This window comes from Scyliorhinus torazame, chromosome 1 (genome assembly GCF_047496885.1).
Source record: "Scyliorhinus torazame isolate Kashiwa2021f chromosome 1, sScyTor2.1, whole genome shotgun sequence".
In the NCBI taxonomy this organism is placed as follows: domain Eukaryota; kingdom Metazoa; phylum Chordata; class Chondrichthyes; order Carcharhiniformes; family Scyliorhinidae; genus Scyliorhinus; species Scyliorhinus torazame.
This window is the reverse complement of record NC_092707.1, coordinates 379,811,869-379,835,063: the sequence shown is the minus strand read 5'-3', so window position 1 is coordinate 379,835,063 and position 23,195 is coordinate 379,811,869. Positions and strand designations below refer to the sequence as shown.

Here is a 23,195-nt window from a genome sequence, read left to right as displayed (position 1 = left end):
ATTTCATGAACTTCAATTTTAGCTAACAGTCTCTTATGTGGAATCTTATTGAATCCCTCCTGCAGTTCAAATAAACTACATCAGTAAACATTCCCTTTCGACTGCTTCTGTCACTTCCTCAAATAATTCAATCAACTTCATTAGATAAGAAAGCTGAAGCTACTTCTAATTATTACAAAACCAGCAGATTGCATCATAATTCTTGACACAGCACTTCCAAGGTCAAATGTCACACTTGATAGTAAATCAAGGATCATCAGTGTTGTCCAGATCCCAGGGACAAAAATAACAAGTCTTCTGCACCTGGCATCATTAAAATTTTCCAAGTTGGCCAGAGTTAGGCAAACTGTACTGGATGCCAAATGATGCAGATGAATTCCCTAGTTTCACAATGTGAATAACAACCTAGATGTTCTTCTTAAATCAGTTTTCCTTGTGGGTCCACTTGTTGAAAAGTCTTGGGTCAAGAAATTACACTTCTATGTTAAAACTCTGCGACATGCTTGGTGAAAAACAGGTTTTCAATATCTTCAGAAAAGGCTCAGCCTGAACTTGTGAATTCATAATTTCTAAGAAGCAGGTAATATTTTTTTTTGAAGGGGTTGAGTTGTTAAGACGCAAGTAAACTATATAACTATAGGACAAAGGCTGACAGTAATTTATAAACAATGTTTAATCCAAATCTGAATGAAGGCCAGTATGTGACCCCCAATTCCAATATTCCACTCAGTTTCATGGATAGTCACAAATTATTTTCAGTCAGTTTTGTTGATGTTCAATCAACTTCCTTCAACAATGGGCTGCTGTAGACTTGCAAAGATTAGAAAGTGGCAGCTCTTCCTAGCCTCTGTAAAACTAGCAAACGGTATCATAGTTCTTGACCCAACTCTTTCAAGGTCAACATTATGAAAAAGCTGTGAAGTATTTTGTGCAGGGTGTCAAAACAATGGGGGCAGCAATTAAAAAAATCAAGTTTTTGTTCCGTGTTGGAGATCAAATCTGATAATAACATTAGTTACATGCTGTGAATTAATTGAATTAGTTCCAGATTTGGCCCATGAGATACGCTAGTATCCAATGCATTGCGGAAAAAAACATCCACTCCATTTCTTACTTTCTAATTAGAAAAAAATAGTGAAATACAAATCCTTAGATTTTAAAAACGATACCCCTTGTACCAAACCATACATAATTTATCTGTCAAATTTTAGTTCTGTGCACCTCTACAGGGACAAGGCACTTGGACGTATAACATTTGGCAACACCGAGCAAATTAAATTTGCACAAGTACAAGTTGTCAAAATTCTGCATTTCCTGAAATGTTAACACTTGCTGCTGACGGGATGAACAACATCATTAGATTTTAATTACGGCAAAATATTGTGGATGCTGGGAATCCGAAATAAAAACAGAAAATGCTGGAAATATTCTGCAAGTCTGCCAGCATCTGTGGAGCGAGAAACAGAATTCATTTTTTGAGTTCAATATGACTCTTCGTCATTAGATTTAAGAATTTGTTTGTTTTCTAAGACAATTCCACCCTAAATGAATAGCAAGTACTCTCTACTTACTTGCAAAAAACTAGATGTTTGAGGATTCCACTTCTCCTCTGGTCTTCCATGCCAGGTGTTGAGAATGCTTAAACAGACCTGGAAAAAAGGAACATCATACCAGAGTCAGAGATATGAATAAATAATGTGTAAAAATAAGTGTGCAAGGATTCTGTGGGACTTTGCAGAATTTCACATCAACATATTCTGTGAGCAACTGGCCACTGATTTATCCAACAAACAACAGCACATTATTTTTGATGATTTTTGAATTTTACAGCTCGAGTGTCATCTTGCACCAGCAACACAGAATGAAATTGACCGATAAGTGCCAATGTGGAAGACCACGTGACTATCTTAGCTATGAAAGGAGGTAATCGTAGGTTAATCCCTTGATGTCGCAAGTTTAAGAGTTGTTACAACAGCGCAGTTTAAAATAATGAAGAATAATTCCCACTGGTAGGGCAAACCAGTTACAGTGCACCCACCAGCATCAGCGAGAACCATTGGGAAGTACAAAGGCAAGATATATGGAGAACGGGCATGGAATTGAGATTAAAGAAGAGTTGAAAGGCTTGAGGGGCCAAATGGCATATTCCTATTTTTTGTTCATTGTACTTCAACCTGAAAAAAACATAGGAATTCATAGAATTATAAAATCCCAATAGTGCAGAAGGAGGTCATTCAGTCCATCGAGTCTGCACCGACCCTCTGACAGAGCACCCTACCTAAGCCTACACCCCACCTATCGCTGCAATCCCACCTAACCTTTTGGATACTATGGGGCAATTTAGCAAGGCCAATAAACCTAACGTGCACATCTTTGGACTGTGGAATGAAACGGGGGCACCGGAGGAAACCCACGCAGACACATGAAGAATGTGCAAAATCCACACAGCCACAAGGTTGGAATCAAACCTGGATCCCTGGCACTGTGAAGCAGCAGTGCTAGCCACTGTGCCACCCTTCCTCCATTATTTAATCCAACAGATCCTCAAATGCCTTCAAGGTTTATGCTACCACACATTTTCCAGGCATCCATTTTAATCATTGATTTCTTTGGTCGGAATTTAATGCCCCCTCCGAAACAAGTTTAGAGGCGGAGAGGCATTTAATCGGATGGGAGTGTGTTGGGTAGGGACCCCACTGCTTTCTTGCCTGTCAGGTATGCTTTTAGGCATTAGCACTGCTGCCTCACGGCGCTGAGGACCCATGTCCGATACCGGCTCTGGGTCACTGTCCGTGGAGTTTGCAAATTCTCCCAGTATCTGCGTGGGTCTCACCCCCACAACCCAAAGATGTGCAGGGTAGGTAGATTGGCCATGCTAAACTGCCCCTTAATTAGAGGGAAAAAATGAATTGGGTACTCTAAATTATAAATAAATAAATAAGTATGCTTATAGGTTCCCTTGTTGTCAGGCAGTACTTAATCAAGGGACTCTGCGTCAGGAAGGAGGCAGGACCACTGAAAGCCACACCCTTGCCCTTGCTGCCGACCCCTCTCCACCCTCACACGTTCCCATCCTGCCTCAGTGATCTGTGTCTTGGGTCCCTCGCTGATGCTGGGCCGCTGGTGGGTGCACTGTAACAGACAGATGCTGGCCTCCGATTGGCTGGCAGCTCTTGGGGGTGGAATAGGTGGATTTCTTCATCCCCGGGAAGGCCCACCACTGTCCAAATAAGTGCCTGATTAACATTTAATATGATGGGCCAAAGGAAGTGACATAGGGCTCTTGCTGGTTCTCCAACCGGTGATAAGACGACCCCTTATGCTTCGATTCAATTCCGCCCTTTGTGTATGAAGAATATCCAGACATCAGTGATCTAATCCTTCTTCCCCTTGTGTTGCTATTGAATTAGTGAGAAAGATGCCAGCAGTAAAAATTGACCCAAAACTGCAAAAACCTATTACCACAAAATGCAGTTTCTACATTTGGAATACAAATCATAAAAAAGATCATTTTATGCATTCCTTTCACATATTTCTAAAAGCCGGATACTAAAAATTGACTTCAATGATGCCATCCTTTTCTTCATTACAGATTTAGTCAATAAAATAATTTTGTTACTTGGAAACTCACATGCTTTCTTAATCCTAAAACCTGGCCTTTAAAGTAGATTTCACAGCATTACCTTACACAGTTTAAATTCATGCACGTACAAGCTTATCTTTGGTGTACAAAGTGAAAGATCCCTTTTCAGGATTTCTGAACAAATCCAGCTTTACTTGAACACAAATAACCTACAATGTATTTCCTTACCTTTCCATCATTGTAAAGGTTTGGGTTAAATCGTACACTGTGCCCTCCCGTGGTTTCCAGGTTTACAAGTGGAGGGGAGTTTGGATAATCTTGGGGAAAATATACATCAAATTCAAAACAGCCATTTGCATAAGGTGTATCGGATGGTCCTGTGATTAGAACCTGACGGGAGGAGGAAAGAATAATCAAAAACACTCATTCTGCTAAAATCATTGGCAGTTTACCATACAAAGTTTAAAAGAAAGCTGATGTATGCGCATGCAAGGAGATGACTACATAGACCCGATTCATTTTTTTTCTTTATAAATTTAGAGTATTCTATTCATTATTTTCCAATTAAGGGACAATTTAGCATGGCCAATTCACCCACCCTGCACATCTTTGGATTGTGGGGGTGAGACCCATGCAGACACAGGGAGAATGTACAAACTCCAGACGGACAGTGACCCAGGGCCGGGGTCGAACCCAGGTCCTTGGTGCCATGAGGTAGCAGCGCTAACCACTGTGCCACCGTGCAGTCATAAACCTGATTTATAACAGCTCCATAAACTGATCATAATGAATCCAATTGCTAACAAAAACCCAATATGCAGGAATTTCCAAAATCAGATCTTTCATCGTGTCCGGTTCCATACTTTTTTTTACACTGTGAAAAGCAGTTGGATTTCATATAGGAAAGAAGATCGTATAAGGATTTTCTGGGGGTCTAAACTTCTTTCAAAATGGAGTAAATTAGATTTTGTGGATTTTTATATAAATGGTGTGGCTCAATGTGCCAGTACCAGATGGTTACAAAGCTTAGTCCACCACAGTTTGAAGTTAATGTTTTATTTACCCTTGAAAACATTTTGGCTTTTGTCCTGATTAGCAATTCAATAATAAATGGAAAGTGAAATAAACCCTTCAAACTTAATTCAAAATAATGTTTATTTTTCTTTATTGCAAGTCATTTAATGTAACACTCTCTCACTCAGCCTTAGTTTAAGTCACCACATGCAACAAATGCTCTGGCCAAGAGAGCAAGCAGGTGACTAGTTACCAAATGTCCATCTGCAGCTGGTGACAAAGGTGCGAGAGTGTGGCCAGAGTCACTGATGCAGATGTGCTTTCTCAGTCATAAAAGCTTGGCATGTTGTTCAAAGTCTCTTTCGATAGTACAATCATCATTCATTATTTTCAAATACATGATGGTTCATAATGAACAATTAACATTTTGAATAAACTTGCAGCAAAATTTGAGATTTACTCCTCAGCGATTTACCCATGTATTGGGTAAAGCTCATAGAAAATCTATGGTGCAGAGAGACCAGTCAGCTCATCGTCTGCACGTCATAGCTATTTTAGCTTCAGTATTTTGCATTTACCTTCATGATATCCAATCTCTCCTCATCACAGCGCACAAACACACTGGATGAAGAGGAAAGAGGCAGAGATGTTGAGAGTGTGACAGCTTCCTGGGCAAGGCGTCTAGCTCTGGCAGCACTGTTAGCATCACTAGCATTCTTCACCTGAGACATGTAATGGTAATTTACTTTAAAGACCAATTTTCCATCATCATCTTCTGTGACCATCTCAGCAGTATCTAAAAAGTAAAACACGATTAAGTACAGGAATAAATTTGAGATTACGTTTTGGATTCAGAACATAGTTAACCGATGAAATGAGCAGAACTACATGGACATTCACTTGGAAGTGCTGTAACCTACAAGGTGATAGACCAAGAGCTGGAAAGTGGGATGAGGCTTTTGTGGCTGGCACAGATTCAATGGGCCAAATGGCCTCCTTCTGTGCCATATATTTTCTATTTCGTCTATTCTTCTTTATTGTTTTACTAACATTACTAACATGACACTCCATGTAATAATCCTAACCATCTTTTTCATTCAGCATGCATATCCAGTTCCATCATTGTGATCGTCAGATTCAGAATCACTTCAATTCACAAACTGAAATGGAAATCACCGACTTAACACTGGCATTTCTAGAAAACTAGTAGACTTTCACTTTCGGATACGAATACCAGCAAGAAACACAGGTTTCTCTAGCTCTCGCACAATATAGCCATATTGCAGGAGAACAGCTTTAAAATTCCAATGGAAATCCAGTCACTTTGCATAGCAACCTGAGTAATGGTATCTCCAGGTAGCTCAGTTTCATATCAACTCGGAAGCTTTGTGCTGTAGAGGGCAGCACGATGGCACAGTGGTTAGCATTGCCGCCTACGGCGCTGAGGACCCGGGTTCGAATCCCGGCCCTGGGTCACTGTCCATGTGGAGTTTGCACATTCTCTCCATGTCTGCGTGAGTTTCGCCCCCACAACCCAAAAGATGTGCAGGTTAAGTGGATTGGCCACGCTAAATTGCCCCTTAATTGGAAAAAGAAATAATTGGGTAAATTTTTAAAAAAAAGCTTTTTTTTGGATTGGATTGGATTGAAAATGTTTTAAAGAATTTGGATTAGAACATTACAGCCAATGGGTGTAAAAATAAAGGATCATCACTGGGTACATATTTAGGGCTCAGGGGATTAAAAATAAAACACTGTACATTCCAGCTTTTCCCATTATGTTCACTTTAAGCTTTATTTCTCAGCACTAAGATGTTGGAAGGATGTTTCCCGTGATTGGGAGGCAGGGTCTAGAACCAGGGTACACAATATCAGAGTAAGGGACAGACAGTCGAGGACTGAGATGAGGAATTTCTTCACTCGTGTGATGAACCTTTGGAATTCTCTACCTCAGAGGGGTCACATAGTATATTCAGGACAGAGATTGAGAGATTTCTAGATTAAAAAAATTTTTTTTTTTTTTTTTTTTTTTATAAAAGAGTACCCAATTATTTATTTTTTTTCCAATTAAGGGGCAATTTAGTGTGGCCTATCCACCTAACCTGTACATCTTTGGGTTCTGGGGGTGAAACCCATAGACATGGGGGGAGCATGCAAACTTGACACGGACAGTGATTTAGGTGCAGGATTCGAACCTGGGTCCTCAGCGGCGCAGAGATTTCTAGATATTAAAGACATCAAGGGATATGGGGAAAATGGCATTGAAAAAGATGATCAGACATGATCTAGCTGAATGGTAGAGCAGGCTTGAGGGGTCGAATGGCCTATTCCCACTCCTATTTCCTGTTTTACTACAACTTGAATCACAGACCAGATGACCTTCCATGAAGTTACGATTGCATAAATCTCATTTATGAGAAGTTGAGAAAATCCAAATGCTTATTAGACACATCCTTCATATGCTCACACAAAATTAATTAATTAATCTTTATTAGTGTCACAACTAGGCTTACACTTCACTGCAATGGAGTTACTGTGAAAATCCGCCAGACTACATGCCTGTTCGGGTACACTGAGGGAGAATTCAAAACACCTGTTCATTAAAACATTATGGGTTACATTATGTGGGTGCTCGTACTATATAAAACAATATGCCTGAATAGAGTGGTTTCTAGTGAATGGTTTTTCCCAAGGTGACAATTTTCTCATTACACCTTTAGCAAATTTTCACAACAGATTTAAGTCATTGGGAAAGATAGGCTGTGTTGTTAATCTTAAATGTGTACAAAAAATATAATTTCTATCTATCTGAATCATAATGATATGAAACTGAACTACATCCGACCAGTTGCTGGGTTGAGAAAGAAACTTGATTTAATATTTTGCCCAATTTGAGATTACAGCTAGAGAAAGGCAAGCCAAATTCCACCTCATTGCACAGGTAAAACACCAACAATTATTATTTATATTGCACCCTTAACACACTTCACAGGAGTGTAATTGGACAAGAATTGATTCCAAGCCAAACAAGGAAATACTAGGTAGGTTTCAAGGAACATCGTCACGTTGGAAAGAGAGGTGGAGACGATTAAGTAGGGAATTCCAGATGTTAGGCCTTAAGGCACTGCTGTCAACATTAGGCAAAGGGAGTGGAGTATGCACAAGTGACCAGAGTTGGAAGAACAGATTTCTTGCAGGGTTGTAGGATGGAGTTTAGCGGCAGGGGAGGACATAGAACATAGAGTGCAGAAGGAGGCCATTCGGCCCAGTGAGTCTGCACCGACCCACTTAAGCCCTCACTTCCACCCTAATCGCCGTAACCCATAACCCCATCCAACCTTTTTGGACACTAAGGGCAATTTATCATGGCCAATGCACCTAACCTGTATTTTGGACTTTGGGAGGAAACCGGAGCACCCAGAGGAAACCCACGCAGGCACGGGGAGAGCGTGCAAACTACGCACAGACAGTGACCCAGAGGGAAATCGAACCTGGGACCCTGGCGTTGTGAAGCCACAGTGTTAGCCACTGTACTACCGTGCTGCCCAAGGCTGTGGAGGAATTTAAAACATGAGGGTGAGAATTATTGCTGGGGGTTTTTCTAAAATTGAGACTTTGGTGGTCTGGAGCCAACATAGGTCAACGAGACTGGGGGCGACGGTTCAATGGGACTTTGTATCAGATTAAGACATGATCGGCAGGGTTTTAAAGTTTAAGGAAGGTGGGGTTTAAGATGATAAGAGAGCATTGGAATAGTTGCTGGTAGAGGCAACAAAGACCATTCAACGCTAGCTAAGCAGAGCTAGAGGTGCATCAGGTGATGATATGCAATTCAACATGTATGTGGCACAGAATAATAGAATATAGAGGATGAAATGCATATGTACCCACAACACTTCGACACAAGTTTTGAATCTCAGATATGTGTGTTAAATGATGATCAGGTGCAACAAAAGAATAACTACAATAAAGAATCAATCTATACAAGATCAAAATGTGCAGGAGTAGACCATGTGGCCTGTCAAGCCAAATATCTGTCCATCTCAGCCTTAAATGGGCGGCACAGTAGCAATGGGCAGCAATTCCCGGCTTGGGTCACTGTCTGTGTGGAATCTACACGTTCTCCCTGTGTCATAGATTATCATAGAATTTACAGTGCAGAAGGAGGCCATTCGGCCCATCGAGTCTGCACCGGCTCTTGGAAAGAGCACCCTACCCAAGATCCACACCTCCACCCTATCCCCATAACCCAGTAACCCCACCCTACACAAAGGGCAATTTTGGACACTATGGGCAATTTAGCATGGCCAATCCACCTAACCCGCACATCTTTGGACTGTGGGAGGAAACCGGAGCACCCGGAGGAAACCCACGCAGACACGGGGAGGATGTGCAGACTCCGCACAGACAGTGACCCAAGCCGGAATCGAACCTGGGACCCTGGAGCTGTGAAGCATTTGTGCTATCCACAATGCTACCGTGCTGCCCTGGGTCTGCGTGGGTTTCCTCCGGGTGCTCCTGTTTCCTCCCACAAGCCCCAAAAGACGTGCTATTAGGTAATTTGGACATTCTGAACTCTCCCTCCGTGTACCCGAACAGGCACCGGAATGTGGCGACTAGGGGCTTTTCACAATAACCTCATTGCAGTGTTAATGTAAGCCTACTTGTGACAATAAAGATTATTAAATTAAATATATTCAGTGGCGGTGCACCCACAACCCTCTGGGTTAGAGGATCCCAAAGATTTGCAATCCTTTGAATGAGGAAATTTCTCATCTCAGTCCCAAATGATCGGCCCTTATCCCAAGACTGTGCCCCCGAGTTCTTGATTCCCTAGCCAGGGAAATTAACATCTCAATATCTATCCTATTAAGCCCCATATCGAAGCTGCTCTCATGTACTCCCCTAACAACCTGTTAAAACAGCATTATTGGCAAAGAGCTAGGACCAATACAACACAATTATGAAATAAATCAAATAGGTCATCCACAAGTTTGAGTAGAAAAGAAATACGGTCCATCTCATTTTGGCAATCTCCTTGGGGGGCACAATATTTGGAAAGTTAATCAATCTTCAGAAATTAGCCTGTCGTCACAAAACTGCTTATAGTATCAGATCTGCACTGACAAAGATTAGGCTGCACATTTTAAAACCCTCTTCAGCGAGCTCAGGATCACCTATACACCAGGCTGATCTGCTGCAGAAAAAAACTTCCTTTGACTACAGATCTAACATGGTTAGGTACACGGTGGGAAACACTGGTGGATGAACATTTAATGCACCATAATAAATGGAAGCAAATTCTGCATACTCAGCCAAGATGTTCTAAATACTGCCGGCCTTTTATTGCCTGTGCCATGTTCCTCAGGGTACAATAAGGATTTGGACAGTAATAATTATTTCGATGTCTTGGTGGCAGGGGAAGAAAAACTGTGTCAGCTGCTTTAAAGAGCAGTCGATTAATCACTGCTCTGTAACCACTCTCAATATTTTAATTTTATTTTCTCACTGTTCAGATGTTTAACATTTATTTCATTATCTGGCACTTAGTCTGAAGAATCATTTTCTCAAAACACAGCAAGGTTTTCTGCCTATTTTGAAACAATCACATGATTTTTAAACGCACCAAGTAAAAAATAATTCCCAGTGTAAACATGGTCTACAGATGACTCGCTTTTATTCATCAGAAAGATGAAGGGCGCGATTCTCCCAGCCCCGCGGTGGGCCGGAGAATCGCCGCAGCCACGCCACGCCGGCGTGCGATTCTCCGAGGTGCGGAGAATCGGCGCCATTTGCGCCGGCGCGTTTAGCGCGGCGCCGATCGCGGGCCGCTGTCCACGGCCGGGCTGCCGATTCTCCGGCCCGCACGGGCCGAGCGGAAACGGCAGAGTCCCACCGGCGCCGTTCACCCCTGATCGCAGCCGGCGGGAACTCTGCGCGTAGGGTCGGGGGGCGGCCTGTGGGGCGGGGAAAAGCTTGGAACACTTAGTCTCCATTTCGGAGAATCATGCCCGAAATGCCCCTAGCGTGCTCCAAAAAAACACGAATACTATGCTCAAACACAGAATAAGTTGCAAAGACGCTTACCATTTATAGTGATTATTCATTTTCCTTCTAATTTCTCTTTGTTGTATTGTGTGGTATGTTCCAGATTGCTATGCAATCACACAACTTACAGGGGACATTTTCAAATACGTATATGGTCGATGGGTACTTAAAGGTCAGGCAGTGAAATTTTTTACCGACTTAACAGCGTTTCAGAATGTTGAATTTGTAACCAAATAAATTCAAGCAATAAATTTAAAATGCAATGCCCCAAACGAGCATGATTTAGAGAATTCCATTCACTGTTAAAAAGATGAAGCAGAATTTCTGGGCTTTGTTTAAAATCTCCCTGTTCCTCTCCCCCCTGAAGGCAACAACCATCTCAAGATGAAATTTAAAAATTCTGTAGTTTTCAATAGCCCTTCAGGTTCTCACTCAAAAATCCATTCAGGTGGATTGATGCTGTAACAGCGCAGTTAGAATATTGCCCGCACACCTCCTGGATGGTAGTCAACAGATGGAACCCTGGGGAGTGCTTTTCGCTCCAGAGCCTAGGGTGCTGACACAACATCAATATCAATGGGGCTGGTTCAGCACAGTGGGCTAAACAGCTAGCTTGTAATGCAGAACAATGCCAGCAGCGCCGGTTCAATTCCCGTACCGGCCTCCACGAACAGGCGCCGGAATGTTGCGACTAGGGGCGTTTCACGTAACTTCACTGAAGCCTACATGTGCCAATAAGCGATTATTATTATCTAGTTATATTTGATTACTGAGCGACTGAGGAGGCAGGAATTTTATATTTGCTCAGTATGCCGTCGGGGGAATAGCACAAATACAGCTTCAATTAAATAAAGCACACTACATAGGAAATTCTATGCATCCTATTTCAGATTATTTTACATGCTGTGTGTTAAATGAAACTTACCGAATTGCAGTTTTTTCATTGCAGCTACATATTTTTCTTCTAGAGAGCGCGTGACTGCTAACGGCCTCGGTCTTGTCATAGCTTTCTTTGTTGATTCTGCAATTTTCTTTTCTGAAACAAAAGGATCGGGGAATAAACATTGGAGCAAATCTAATTTCAGTGGCTTAAATAAGGGGAAGCTGGATAAGCACACGAGGGATCATGGAATAGAAGGATACAGAGGGGGTTGGAATAACAGGGGTGGAAAGAGACTCGTGTGGAGCATAAATGGCGACACAGTTCAGTCAGGCTGAAGGCCTGTTTTTGCACTGCAAATATAAATAGCCTGTACAATTCTGAAACAACGGGCCGAAATGTGCCCCGAAATTGCCATAAAAATGCAATGCGAGTTCTTTATTTTCGTTAGTTTGATCTTGTGTTTGGAGTTCAGGGATATCAGCTGGTACAGAGGCTTGACAGTTTTGCCACAGCATCCTTGGAATTTCTGCTCCTGATCACCACCGCCATTTCTGTAACTGCATGCAGACAGGATCTGGGCTCAGCTGTGAGGTATTTTACACAGAATATAAAATACAGGTTGTTGTTGCAGAACTTGTACATTAGCTAGATGATAAGTGATCCACAGCCCACTGACGTAATTCAGTTTGGAGGGTGGGGGGCAGTCAAAACCCACATAGAAAGCATGGGAGAGATAAACCAACTGTTACTCATTGGGCTGTTTAGCTCAAGGCTAAATCGCTGGCTTTGAAAGCAGACCAAGGCAGGCCAGCAGCACGGTTCAATTCCCGTACCAGCCTCGCTAAACAGGCGCCGGAATGTGGCGACTAGGGGCTTTTCACAGTAACTTCATTTGAAGCCTACTTGTGACAATAAGCAATTTTCATTTCATTTAAAATGAATTGCTGTGCAGAACGGAATTGATGAGAATAAAACTTATAAAATGGTGCAGTCTGTTAAATGCAATTGTAAATCTGTATAACAGATTTCTTTGCAAGTCTCAGCAGAAATTGGATAGTCATTGGATTTGAGTGTTCTCCGTTTATGGCTTGAGGGAAGGGACAGAAAGAGACAACACAGGTTTCTGTTGAAGATAGTGGCCAAAGTGAGTAGTTTTGTGGTTAAGCAGCAAATCAAAATGAGGGTACACTATACACATTTCCCAGTTGTGCAAATTGACATTTCTACAGCGAGCAGCAGGCTGAAATATGACAGAAATAATATTCCCACAAAAAAAATAATACTGCAAGGTTTGCTTTTTAATACTAAAACCTAGGTGTTCAAATCAATCTAACTATTGTCAAACAGTTACATTGCAAATATACACCATTAAAGTTGAGAGCCATACCTTGCGCTGCCTGTCGCAGGCTGGTTGTGGCCAATTGGACAATCTCTGCAGTTTGCTGGATGTCAGGTACAAGCAGCGTTAGTCCCTCAGATTCTGCTTCTGCTGCATCGCTCTTGGACCCAGCTTTGCTTTTATCTTTCTTAGATCTGTCAGAACCAAAGTGTAACGTTTAGTGGGTCTTATAGAAATTGTCCATCCAATTTTCTCAATACACATGCAGGTGAGATCATAAGCAATAGCACTGCTGTCAAACAGCATCTCCACAGCCCAAAACCTAAGTAAGCAAAGCCAATCCACGTCGTGAGATATTTCCATTGTAAAAGTAGACCCATTTCAATGCAGCAATCATCATTCTCAGTATCCAATATTCTACATACACCACTATTCATCAGGTCTTTGTCAACAGAATCTTGCATAAGTAGTGAATTAATGAAGTGTCAAAGATTTTCAACATTCAGACAGGCATTTTCCTGTTTCAAGTTTGCTGTGATTTGAAAACTGTGGCATTACATGCATAGGTAAGTGGACTCCCAAATGATCAGACTATTATTCCCATAATTTCTGGAAGAGAGATTTTAGCTGGCAGAAAACAATAATGCTTTTATTAAAACTAAAGACAACTCGCCTGATAATCCCAATGTATCTGCTGGGAATATAAATGGGCTGCAATCCCATTAAACATTAACAGTAACTGCTCTTCAAAGAAATTCACTGTGTGCAGTGTTTGGAGGCACTTCAATTTCACAAAACACGACACAGAATTTAAACTGTAGAACACCTTCACTGGCACAAACAGTTTAGCTTCTATTCTCTTTCCTCCAATATCAAATTTTCACAGCTGATCACTAGTGCTGTCAATTTCATCCTCTACTTTTGTTTGCATTTGTGTCCTTACAGAAACTTGGTTCAAGATTTTTGGGTTAATTATGACATATTAATTCAGCTATAAGCCAATGTCTAGTGAATGACTCTGTTATAAGAGTGCCGCACAAACGTACTTTGAATGATTACAACGCAGGAGACCTTAGAGCCCATTGGTCTATGCCAGTTCGCTGTATGGCAATAGTCCTCGTAGCCCTCAGCCCCAGCTCTATTCGTCGTAGTCCTGCAATTTTCTTCTCTTCAAAGTGCATTTCCAATTCCCTCTTTCAAAAGCCACTAAATCTTCCTCCACCACTCGCTCAGGCAGTGCATTCCAGATTCTAATAATAATCTTTATTGTCACAAGTAGGCTTACATTAACACCGCAATGAAATTACTGTGAAAAGCCCCTAGTCGCCATATTCCGGCGCCTGTTCGGGTACACAGAGGGGGGAATTCAGAATGTCCACATTACCTAACAGCACGTCTTTTGGGACTTGCGGGAGGAAACTGGAGCACCTGGAGGAAACCCACACAGACAAGGGGAGAACGTGCAGACCCCGCACAGACAGTGACCCAAGCCAGGAATCCAACCTGGGATCCTGGCGCTGTGAAGCAATAGTGCTAACCACTGTGCAACCGTGCCGCCCTGCATTAAAAACGCCTTTTCTCACCTAGCCTTTGGTTCTTTTACCAACCACTTTAAAAACTGTGTCCTCTGGTTCTTGACCCATCCTCCAATGGGAATTATTTCTTCTGAGACACCTCAGGATTTTGAACACCTAGATCAAATCTGCTTTCAACGTTCTCTTCTTCAAAGAGAACAATCCCGACTTTCCAATCTATTTGAAGTCGCTTATTCCTGGAACTACTCTCATAATTCTTTCTGCACCCTCTCCAATACCTTCACTTCCTTCATAGGGAACGGAGTCCAGAATTGAACACAAAAATCCATTTGAGGCTAAGCCAGTGTTTTAGAGGTTCCACATAACACTCTTATACTATAGGCCTTCCTTTATAAAGCCTAGCATCTAGTGTGCCTTTTTAAACAATTTCTGCTTTGTGCAAATATATCCCAATGGCTCTCTGTTCCAGCACCTTTTTAGAATTGTATTCTTTACATTGCCTCTCCTCATTCTCTCTACCAAATGCATAATTTCACACTTCTCTGCACTAAATTTCATCAGGTACGTGTCAGCCTATTCACTAGCCCCCTGAAGTCTATCATTATCTCCCCCACAGTTCAGAATACTTCTAGGTTTTGTGACCTGTACAGTCAAGTGCAAATCATTAATATTCAATGAAGAAAAGTAGTGTTCTGGTACTGACCCTATCTGTGCATTGTGCCCCAAGCTGTAAAATAGCCGTTCACCATCATTCTCTAAATACCTTTAGGAAGTTCGTATACACTGCATTGCCCTCATCAACCCTCTCTGAATTGGCGGCACGTGACTGCTGCCTCACAGCGCCCAGGACCCAGGTTCGATCCCGGCCCTGGGTCAATGTCCGTGTGGAGTTTGCACATTCCCGAAAGATGTGATGTCAGGTGAATTGGACATTCTGAATTCTCCCTGTGTCCCCCGAACAGGTGCCGGAATGTGGTGACTAGGGGCTTTTCACAGTAACTTCATTGCAGTGCTTATGTAAGCCTACATGTGACAAAGATTATTAAATTGCCCCTTAATTGGAAACAAAATAATTGGGTACTCTGAATTTTTTTTAAAAAAATTTTAAATCCTTCCTCAAGTATGGTGCCCAGAACTGGACACAGTACACCAGATGAGGCCTAACTAGTGTCTTGTATAAATTTAACATGGCTTCCTTACTCTTATTCTCAATGTGCCAATTAATAAAACCTAGAAAATGATAAGCTTTATTAACTGCTCTCTCAACATTCCCTGCTACCTTCAATGACTTGTATACATATACACTGGGGCCCCTTTGTTCCTGCACTTCCTTAAGAGTTTTTCCTTTTATTTTATACTGTTTCTCTGCATTTTCCTGCCAAAATGTATCATCTCGCACTTCTCTACATTGACCTTCATCTGCCACTTGTCTGCCCAACCCATCAACATGTCTATGCTCTTTTGAAGTTCAAGAGTATCTCAACAGTTGACAACACTTTGTGTCATCCGTAAATGTTGAAATCATGCCCTGCACACCAGTGTCAGGGCTATTAATATTTATCGGGAAGATATATATCAGGGTCAGGCAGCACATGGCACAGTGGTTAGCACTGGGACTACGGCGCTGAGGACCCGAGTTCGAATCCCGGCCCTGGGTCACTGTCAATGTTGAGTTTGCACATTCTCCCAGTGTCTGCGTGGGTTTCACCCCCACAACCAAAAACGATGTGCAGGGTAGGTGGATTGACCACACTAAATTGCCCCTTAATTGGAAAACATGAATTGGGTACACTAAATTTAAAAAAAAGGCATGGTCAGCCCTTCACAAAATAGTTTCAAAGACTAGTCCCAAAAGTTAAGAGGGCGGAATTGAAACCAGGTGTGCTGGCAAGACAAGGTAGTCTTGAACATTATTTGTTGTGCCCAGTTGTATGGTGTTGCGAACTGAAGAAATTACCCATCAAGTAACATGCTGGGGAAGGCAGAAGAATCTTGGTTAGATTGAATGTGCAGCACTTGCTAGTTCTATCAATTGAGGCTGGTAGAATTGCTGTGTTTCACATGCTGGACAACACCTGAATGGGCAAATCTGACTTCTGATGACTCTGGGGAAAGACAGCCCAGCCCATTGGAGCTGGAAACTGCAGTCATCGTTTGCTTTGGCAGAGGAAAACTAGCGATGTTAAGTGAGAGACGATTCCAAATTGCTATCGCTTGATTCTGCACAGAGATTTTCTCCCCTGTCTGCTCTCTCCCCACCCACTGACAAGTACAGTTTGAACCCATTACTGTTTTGAGTAATGCAATCTCTCCAGCTGTTCATTGATTCCAAACTAAGGGATGCTCTTATGCATTTAGATGATCGTTTGAGTGTAAATAAGATGAATTGAAATTGGTAATGTACCTATCACAAAACAGAGCCACCCACGGTGTCGAAATTACAATGACATGCCCCACAAATTCTCAAACACCTGGAGGACTATAACTATAGCGTTGGTTGAAAACAAAACTGAGAACTATTTGAGAGAAATAGTCATAGTTAGTGTTCTACGGTTATTTGGTGGGCCCTGCAGATGTGTACATGAGTGGAAAGAAGGGATGAATCACCTGCCATGGGGAATAATAGAAAATTGGATTACAAATTGGTTAGAAGGTAGAAAGCAGAGGGTAGGAGTTAACAGTAGTTCTGCAATCAGTTTTGTAAGGAAAGAGCAATATATGAAGAAGTTTTCTTTTTAAAGAAAGATAGAGATAGTGTCAGCTATTACTTTAAAAAAAAATAAAATGTAGAAATATGAGACTAGCAAAATCTCTTGAATGGGACACGCATCATTTTTAAACGGTGTCCTCTAGTTATAGACTCCCACAGGCGGGGAAACATCCTCAACATCCACCCTGTCAAGCCGTCTCTGGATCTTAAATGCTTCAATAAGAGTGCCATTCTTCTAAACTTCAATGAGTGTAGGCCCAACCTGCACAACCTTTCCTCCTAAGACAATGTCGTCATTCCAGGAATCAGCCGAGAGAACCTTCTCTGATGCAAGTTAAATCGCCTTAAGTAAATAGACCAAAACTGCACACGTTAGGTGTGGTCCCACTAATGCCCTGTACAGTGTAGCAAGACATTTCTACTTTTATACTCCACCCCCTTGCAATTAAAGGCCAACATCCCAATTCCCTACCTAATTATTTGCTGAACCTGTATATTGAGACTTTAGAGATTCTCTAAAATGCTGCCTGTTAGGAGGAAATACACAAGGAAGACGTGAAAAATTGGATCTTTTTCATTAGAACAATGCAGAATATAAGGCGATATAATTGGTCTTTAAAATTAAGAAGGGGTGGGATAGGGTAGATAGAAACAGGCAGTTTCCTGCAGTTCAGCAACCAAAAACAAAGAGCCATAGGTACAAGATTAAATGCATGAGATTTAGCTGTAGCAGGAGAAACCTCTTTATACAGCCTGCTGCAAACCTTTGGAATTCACTTCCATTGTTAGTTGTTGAGCCAGAAATTGCACTAACATTCAAGATTAAATTGGACAGGTGAATGAAGGAGAGGGGCTGAGGATTGTGGGAAAGCGGTGTGCAATTTGCTTGAGCGGAGTAAATAGCAACTCAAACTAATTGGGTCAAATGGCTTGTTTCTTGTTAACGTTTGTGCGTTTCTATGTATTCCTCTATATTCCATTGAGACTCAAAGGAGTGTCATCCATTGCACAGGAGGGTGCTAAACTGATGGAACTGTGCGCCATCATGTCTGCTCCCTCAGAAAGTGGAGAAACAAAATTGCTCAATGCAGGATTGGGCAAAAGCCAGTAAATTCTCCTGAAGAGACAAAACTCGGAAGGGCCAATTTCGAGGTTATGCACCACATACAAAGAATTAAGAGAGATGCCGAGGAAGAGAAAAAGGTCAAAGCCAGGCCAGCAGAAGTAACAGAAGTCCATGAAGGGCCTGCAAAAATTTAAAAAACATGAAGGTAGCAAGCTGGTAATCTGGTTGGCAGGTACCTTCGTGACAGATTTAAATGGGGACCAGGGAAGTTCACAAATAGACCAAAAGAAAATTGAGTGTGATGCCCCATGCAGCTGAAGAGCTACAGGGGAGTACAGCAGGAGTTGAATATCATCTTGGGAGCAGCAGCATTCCAGGGACCATGGAACAGGTTAGGGGAAAGCACATTCCCAAAATAGAGGAAGGAAGGAAAGGGAATATACCCAAAGCAAACAACACTTAGGGAGACCACAAGGAGAATGTCAGTGAAACTGATGCCGGGTTAACCATTGTAAGCCAAATGAAACACACTGGGTTTTAAACCTCAATCAGGACAGCAGTGCTAAAAATTCACTTAAAGTGAAGTGCTGGGCGGCAGTCCAGAATTCCTGCAAGAGACAAAATCAAATGACAGCCCACTAACCTCATAGAAATTAGAATTGTACGTGTCTGGGTTTGAGCGAATAAAGGCCCAGGTAACAGAGGTGGACAGCGAGGGGTTCAGAAGCAGACCAGGCCAGCAATCTGGAAAATTTGCACACCCAAGAGCCTCTGTGTTAAGCAGCATGAAGGTAGGACCAATGAGAAGTACAAAATACTACCCCATTACTACAGGTAATCAAGAGCAGCTTGGCTGTAACCAGCAACCTGAGAGCTAACAAGCCATGAAAAAATACCAACGCCTTCAGACGATAGTGAATCTGGAATGACAGCAAGGTAAAAAAGGACAAGATTTCTGACAAAATTATCTGTCATACAAAGAGAATAAAGCAAACTCAGAAACCTGAAACAATTCTAATCTGTACAAATGAAGACAAGTTTTGTTTGTGACTAGAACCTAAAAGGGTAAAGCAATGCAAGAGCATGTTATCCACAGTCTAATGGATTATCTTGGTACCAAAAACCACTGTAAAACATAACAGATACAATTAGATTAAAAATGTGAATGAGAGTGCATGTGTTGTGTTTAATTCTCATAATATTTGGATGTCTGTAATGAAACGTTCATTGAAATTTGTGTTTCTTTCCTTGTGAGATGGAGGTGCCACGATGATGTACCTTGTGCAGGAGGGCTATTAATCTGTGATTTAATTGGCTGATCAAACTATATTACATAAGAACATGAGAACTAGGAGCAGAAGTAGGCCATCTGGCCCCTCGAGCCTGTTCCACCATTCAATGAGATCATGGCTGATCTTTTGTGGACTCAGCTCCACTTTCCGGCCCAAACACCACAACCCTTAATCCCTTTATTCTTCAAAAAACTATCTATCTTTATCTTAAAAACATTTAATGAAGGAGCCTCTACTGCTTCACTGGGCAAGGAATTCCATAGATTCACAACCCTTTGGGTGAAGAAGTTCCTCCTAAACTCAGTCCTAAATCTACTTCCCCTTATTTTGAGGCTATGCCCCCTAGTTCTGCTTTCACCCACCAGTGGAAACAACCTGCCCACATCTATCCTATCTATTCCCTTCATAATCTTATATGTTTCTATAAGATCCCCCCTCATCCTTCTAAATTCCAACGAGTACAGTCCCTGTCTACTCAACCTCTCCTCGTAATCCAACCCCTTCAGCTCTGGGATTAACCTAGTGAATCTCCTCTGCACACCCTCCAGTGCCAGTACGTCCTTTCTCAAGTAAGTAGACCAAAACTGAACACAATACTCCAGATGTGGCCTCACTAACACCTTATACAATTGCAGCAGAACCTCCCTAGTCTTAAACTCCATCCCTCTAGCAATGAAAGACAAAACCCGATTAGCCATTTTAATCACCTGTTGCAGCTGCACACCAACTTTTTGCGACTCATGCACTAGCACACCCAGGTCTCTCTGCACAGCAGCATGTTTGAATATTTTATCATTTAAATAATAATCCCTTTTGCTGTTATTCCTACCAAAATGGATAACCTCACATTTGTCAACATTGTATTCCATCTGCCAGACCCTAGCCCATTCACTTAGCCTATCCAAATCCCTCTGCAGACTTCCAGTATCCTCTGCACTTTTTGCTTTACTACTTATCTTAGTGTCGTCTGCAAACTTGGACACATTGCCCTTGGTCCCCAACTCCAAATCAGCTATGTAAATTGTGAACAGTTGTGGGCCCAACACTGATCCCTGAGGGACACCACTAGCTACTGATTGCCAACCAGAGAAACACCCATTAATCCCCACTCTTTGCTTTCTATTAATTAACCAATCCTCTATCCATGCTACTACTTTACCCTTAATGCCATGCATCTTTATCTTATGCAACAACTTTTTGTGTGGCACCTTGTCAAAGGCTTTCTGGAAATCCAGATATACCACATCCATTGGCTCCCCGTTATCTACCGCACTGTTAATGTCCTCAAAAAATTCCACTAAATTAGTGAGGCACAACCTGCCCTTTATGAACCCATGCTGTGTCTGCCCAATGGGACAATTTCCATCCAGATGCCTCGCTATTTCTTCCTTGATGATAGATTCCAGCATCTTCCCTACTACCGAAGTTAAGCTCACTGGCCTATAATTACCTGCTTTCTGCCTACCTCCTTTTTTAAACAGTGGTGTCACGTTTGCTAATTTCCAATCCGCCGGGACCACTCCAGAGTCTAGTGAATTTTGGTAAATTATCACTAGTGCATTTGCAATTTCCCTAGCCATCTCTTTTAGCACTCTGGGATGCATTCCATCAGGGCCAGGAGACTGGTCTACCTTTAGCCCCATTAGCTTGCCCATCACTACCTCCTTGGTGATAACAATCCTCTCAAGGTCCTCACCTGTCATAGCCTCATTTCCATCAGTCACTGGCATGTTATTTGTGTCTTCCACTGTGACGACCGACCCAAAAAACCTGTTCAGTTCCTCAGCCATTTCCTCATCTCCCATTATTAAATCTCCCTTCTCATCCTCTAAAGGACCAATATTTACCTTAGCCACTCTTTTTTGTTTTATGTATTTGTAGAAACTTTTACTATCTGTTTTTATATTCTGAGCAAGTTTACTTGCTCATTCAGAATATTGAACTGTTAAGATGTCACCAAATAAAGACGGCTGTCCCTGGTATTACCAACTGACCAGTTTTCTGTAAGGATCCAATGCGGAGTTCAATTAAGACATGCCCAGACATGCTTATAAAATTTCACACCTTCTGATGCCAAAAGTACATGAAAAGATACTGTACTGGACTTTGCACTTCTTATAGAATTTACAGTGCAGAAGGAGGCCATTCGGCCCATCGAGTCTGCACCGGCTCTTGGAAAGAGCACCCCACCCAAGGTCCACACCTCCACCCTATCCCCATAACCCAGTAACCCCACCCAACACTAAGGGCAATTTTGGACACTATGGGCAATTTAGCATGGCCAATCCACCTAACCTGCACATCTTTGGACTGTGGGAGGAAACCGGAGCACCCGGAGGAAACCCACGCACACACGGGGAGGATGTGCAGACTCCGCACAGACAGTGACCCAAGCCGGAATCGAACCTGGGACCCTGGAGCTGTGAAGCATTTGTGCTATCCACTTCTAGAAGACTATCTCTCAAGCTGGGGTAGGAAGTCTACCAGGATAATAGCTATATGGAGAGGTGTTTTCCCCATCTCAAGATGGATAATTAATCTTTCAGAAGCTAATGGCTGGGACATTACAGAACCTAATCACCTAAGCCATGGGACAATAGCTGCAGTCTGTACACACATGAGCTAAGTAAAGACTTGCTGAACTCTTTATGGGGAGAGAGGGCAGGTGACTAGATAATAATTTTTGAAATCTCTGCAGCACACAAGCTGTCAAAATAGTTGTCTGGAAGAACTTGTCAGTGGAGCAAGTTAAGACCTCTTTCAGTTTAAAAAAAAAAGCCAGCACAGAGTTGTTGAAGATCGAAAGGGACCTCCGGTGCAAAAATCATCGATTTTTGGCAAAGGCAGATTACATTTTGAAAATAAATTGTCTCTGGCAAATGTAGTTACACATGGGCTTCAACTTCTGGAATTTTAAGACCACAGAGGAAAAAAATCTGCCGCAGCCACAGAGACCAGTAAAGGACTCAGACAGTAAACTCTCTATTTTTCACCGTCTCAATTTGCATTTTAATTTGGTCAAAAGGTAACTCCCCATTTAATAGATTGATGTGGAGATGCCGGCGTTGGACTGGGGTGAGCACAGTAAGAAGTCTTACAACACCAAGTTAAAGTCCAACAGGTTTGTTTCAAACATTAGCTTTCGGAGCACTGCTCCTTCCGTCATTCAACTGAGGAAGGAGCAGTGCTCCGAAAGCTAGCGTTTGAAACAAACCTGTTGGACTTTAGCCTGGTGTTGTAAGACTTCTTACTATTAAATAGATTGTAATTCTATATGCTTGTGTGTGTGTGTTTGCGAGCGTGGGTTGCGACGGTCAGACAGGGTTTACCTTTCAAACTAGTTGTGTGTCTTTATCTGGGTGGGTTTTTAACCCAATATAAACTACCACTTTTGTTTAAACTCAAGCATGCCTGCCAGACTGGTTCCTTTGCAATCAGCATATAAATAGTTAAACACAGGTAGCACGGTAGCATTGTGGATAGCACAATTGCTTCACAGCTCCAGGGTCCCAGGTTCGATTCCAGCTTGGGTCACTGTCTGTGCGGAGTCTGCACATCCTCCCCGTGTGTGCGTGGGTTTCCTCTGGGTGCTCCGGTTTCCTCTCTCAGTCCAAAGATGTGCAGGTTAGGTGGATTAGCCATGATAAATTGCCCTTCGTGTCCAAAATTGCCCTTAGTGTTGGGTGGGGTTACTGGGTTATGGGGATAGGGTGGAGGTGTTGACC

At 42.3% G+C, this 23,195-nt stretch overlaps 1 protein-coding gene across 5 annotated transcripts in view; it reads right to left on the bottom strand.

The window, feature by feature from the left end:
* birc6 (baculoviral IAP repeat containing 6) overlaps window positions 1-23,195 on the bottom strand; it is a 371,663-nt gene that overhangs the window by 31,129 nt on the left and 317,339 nt on the right. For all 5 annotated transcript variants that reach the window (XM_072512201.1, XM_072512210.1, XM_072512218.1 and 2 more), the window contains 5 exons: window positions 12,916-13,061; window positions 11,571-11,681; window positions 5,176-5,393; window positions 3,812-3,973; window positions 1,572-1,649 (listed from right to left, as the gene is read on the bottom strand). In XM_072512201.1, coding sequence (XP_072368302.1) covers window positions 1,572-1,649; window positions 3,812-3,973; window positions 5,176-5,393; window positions 11,571-11,681; window positions 12,916-13,061 — 715 coding nt within the window. The remainder of the gene's footprint in view (window positions 1-1,571; window positions 1,650-3,811; window positions 3,974-5,175; window positions 5,394-11,570; window positions 11,682-12,915; window positions 13,062-23,195) is intronic.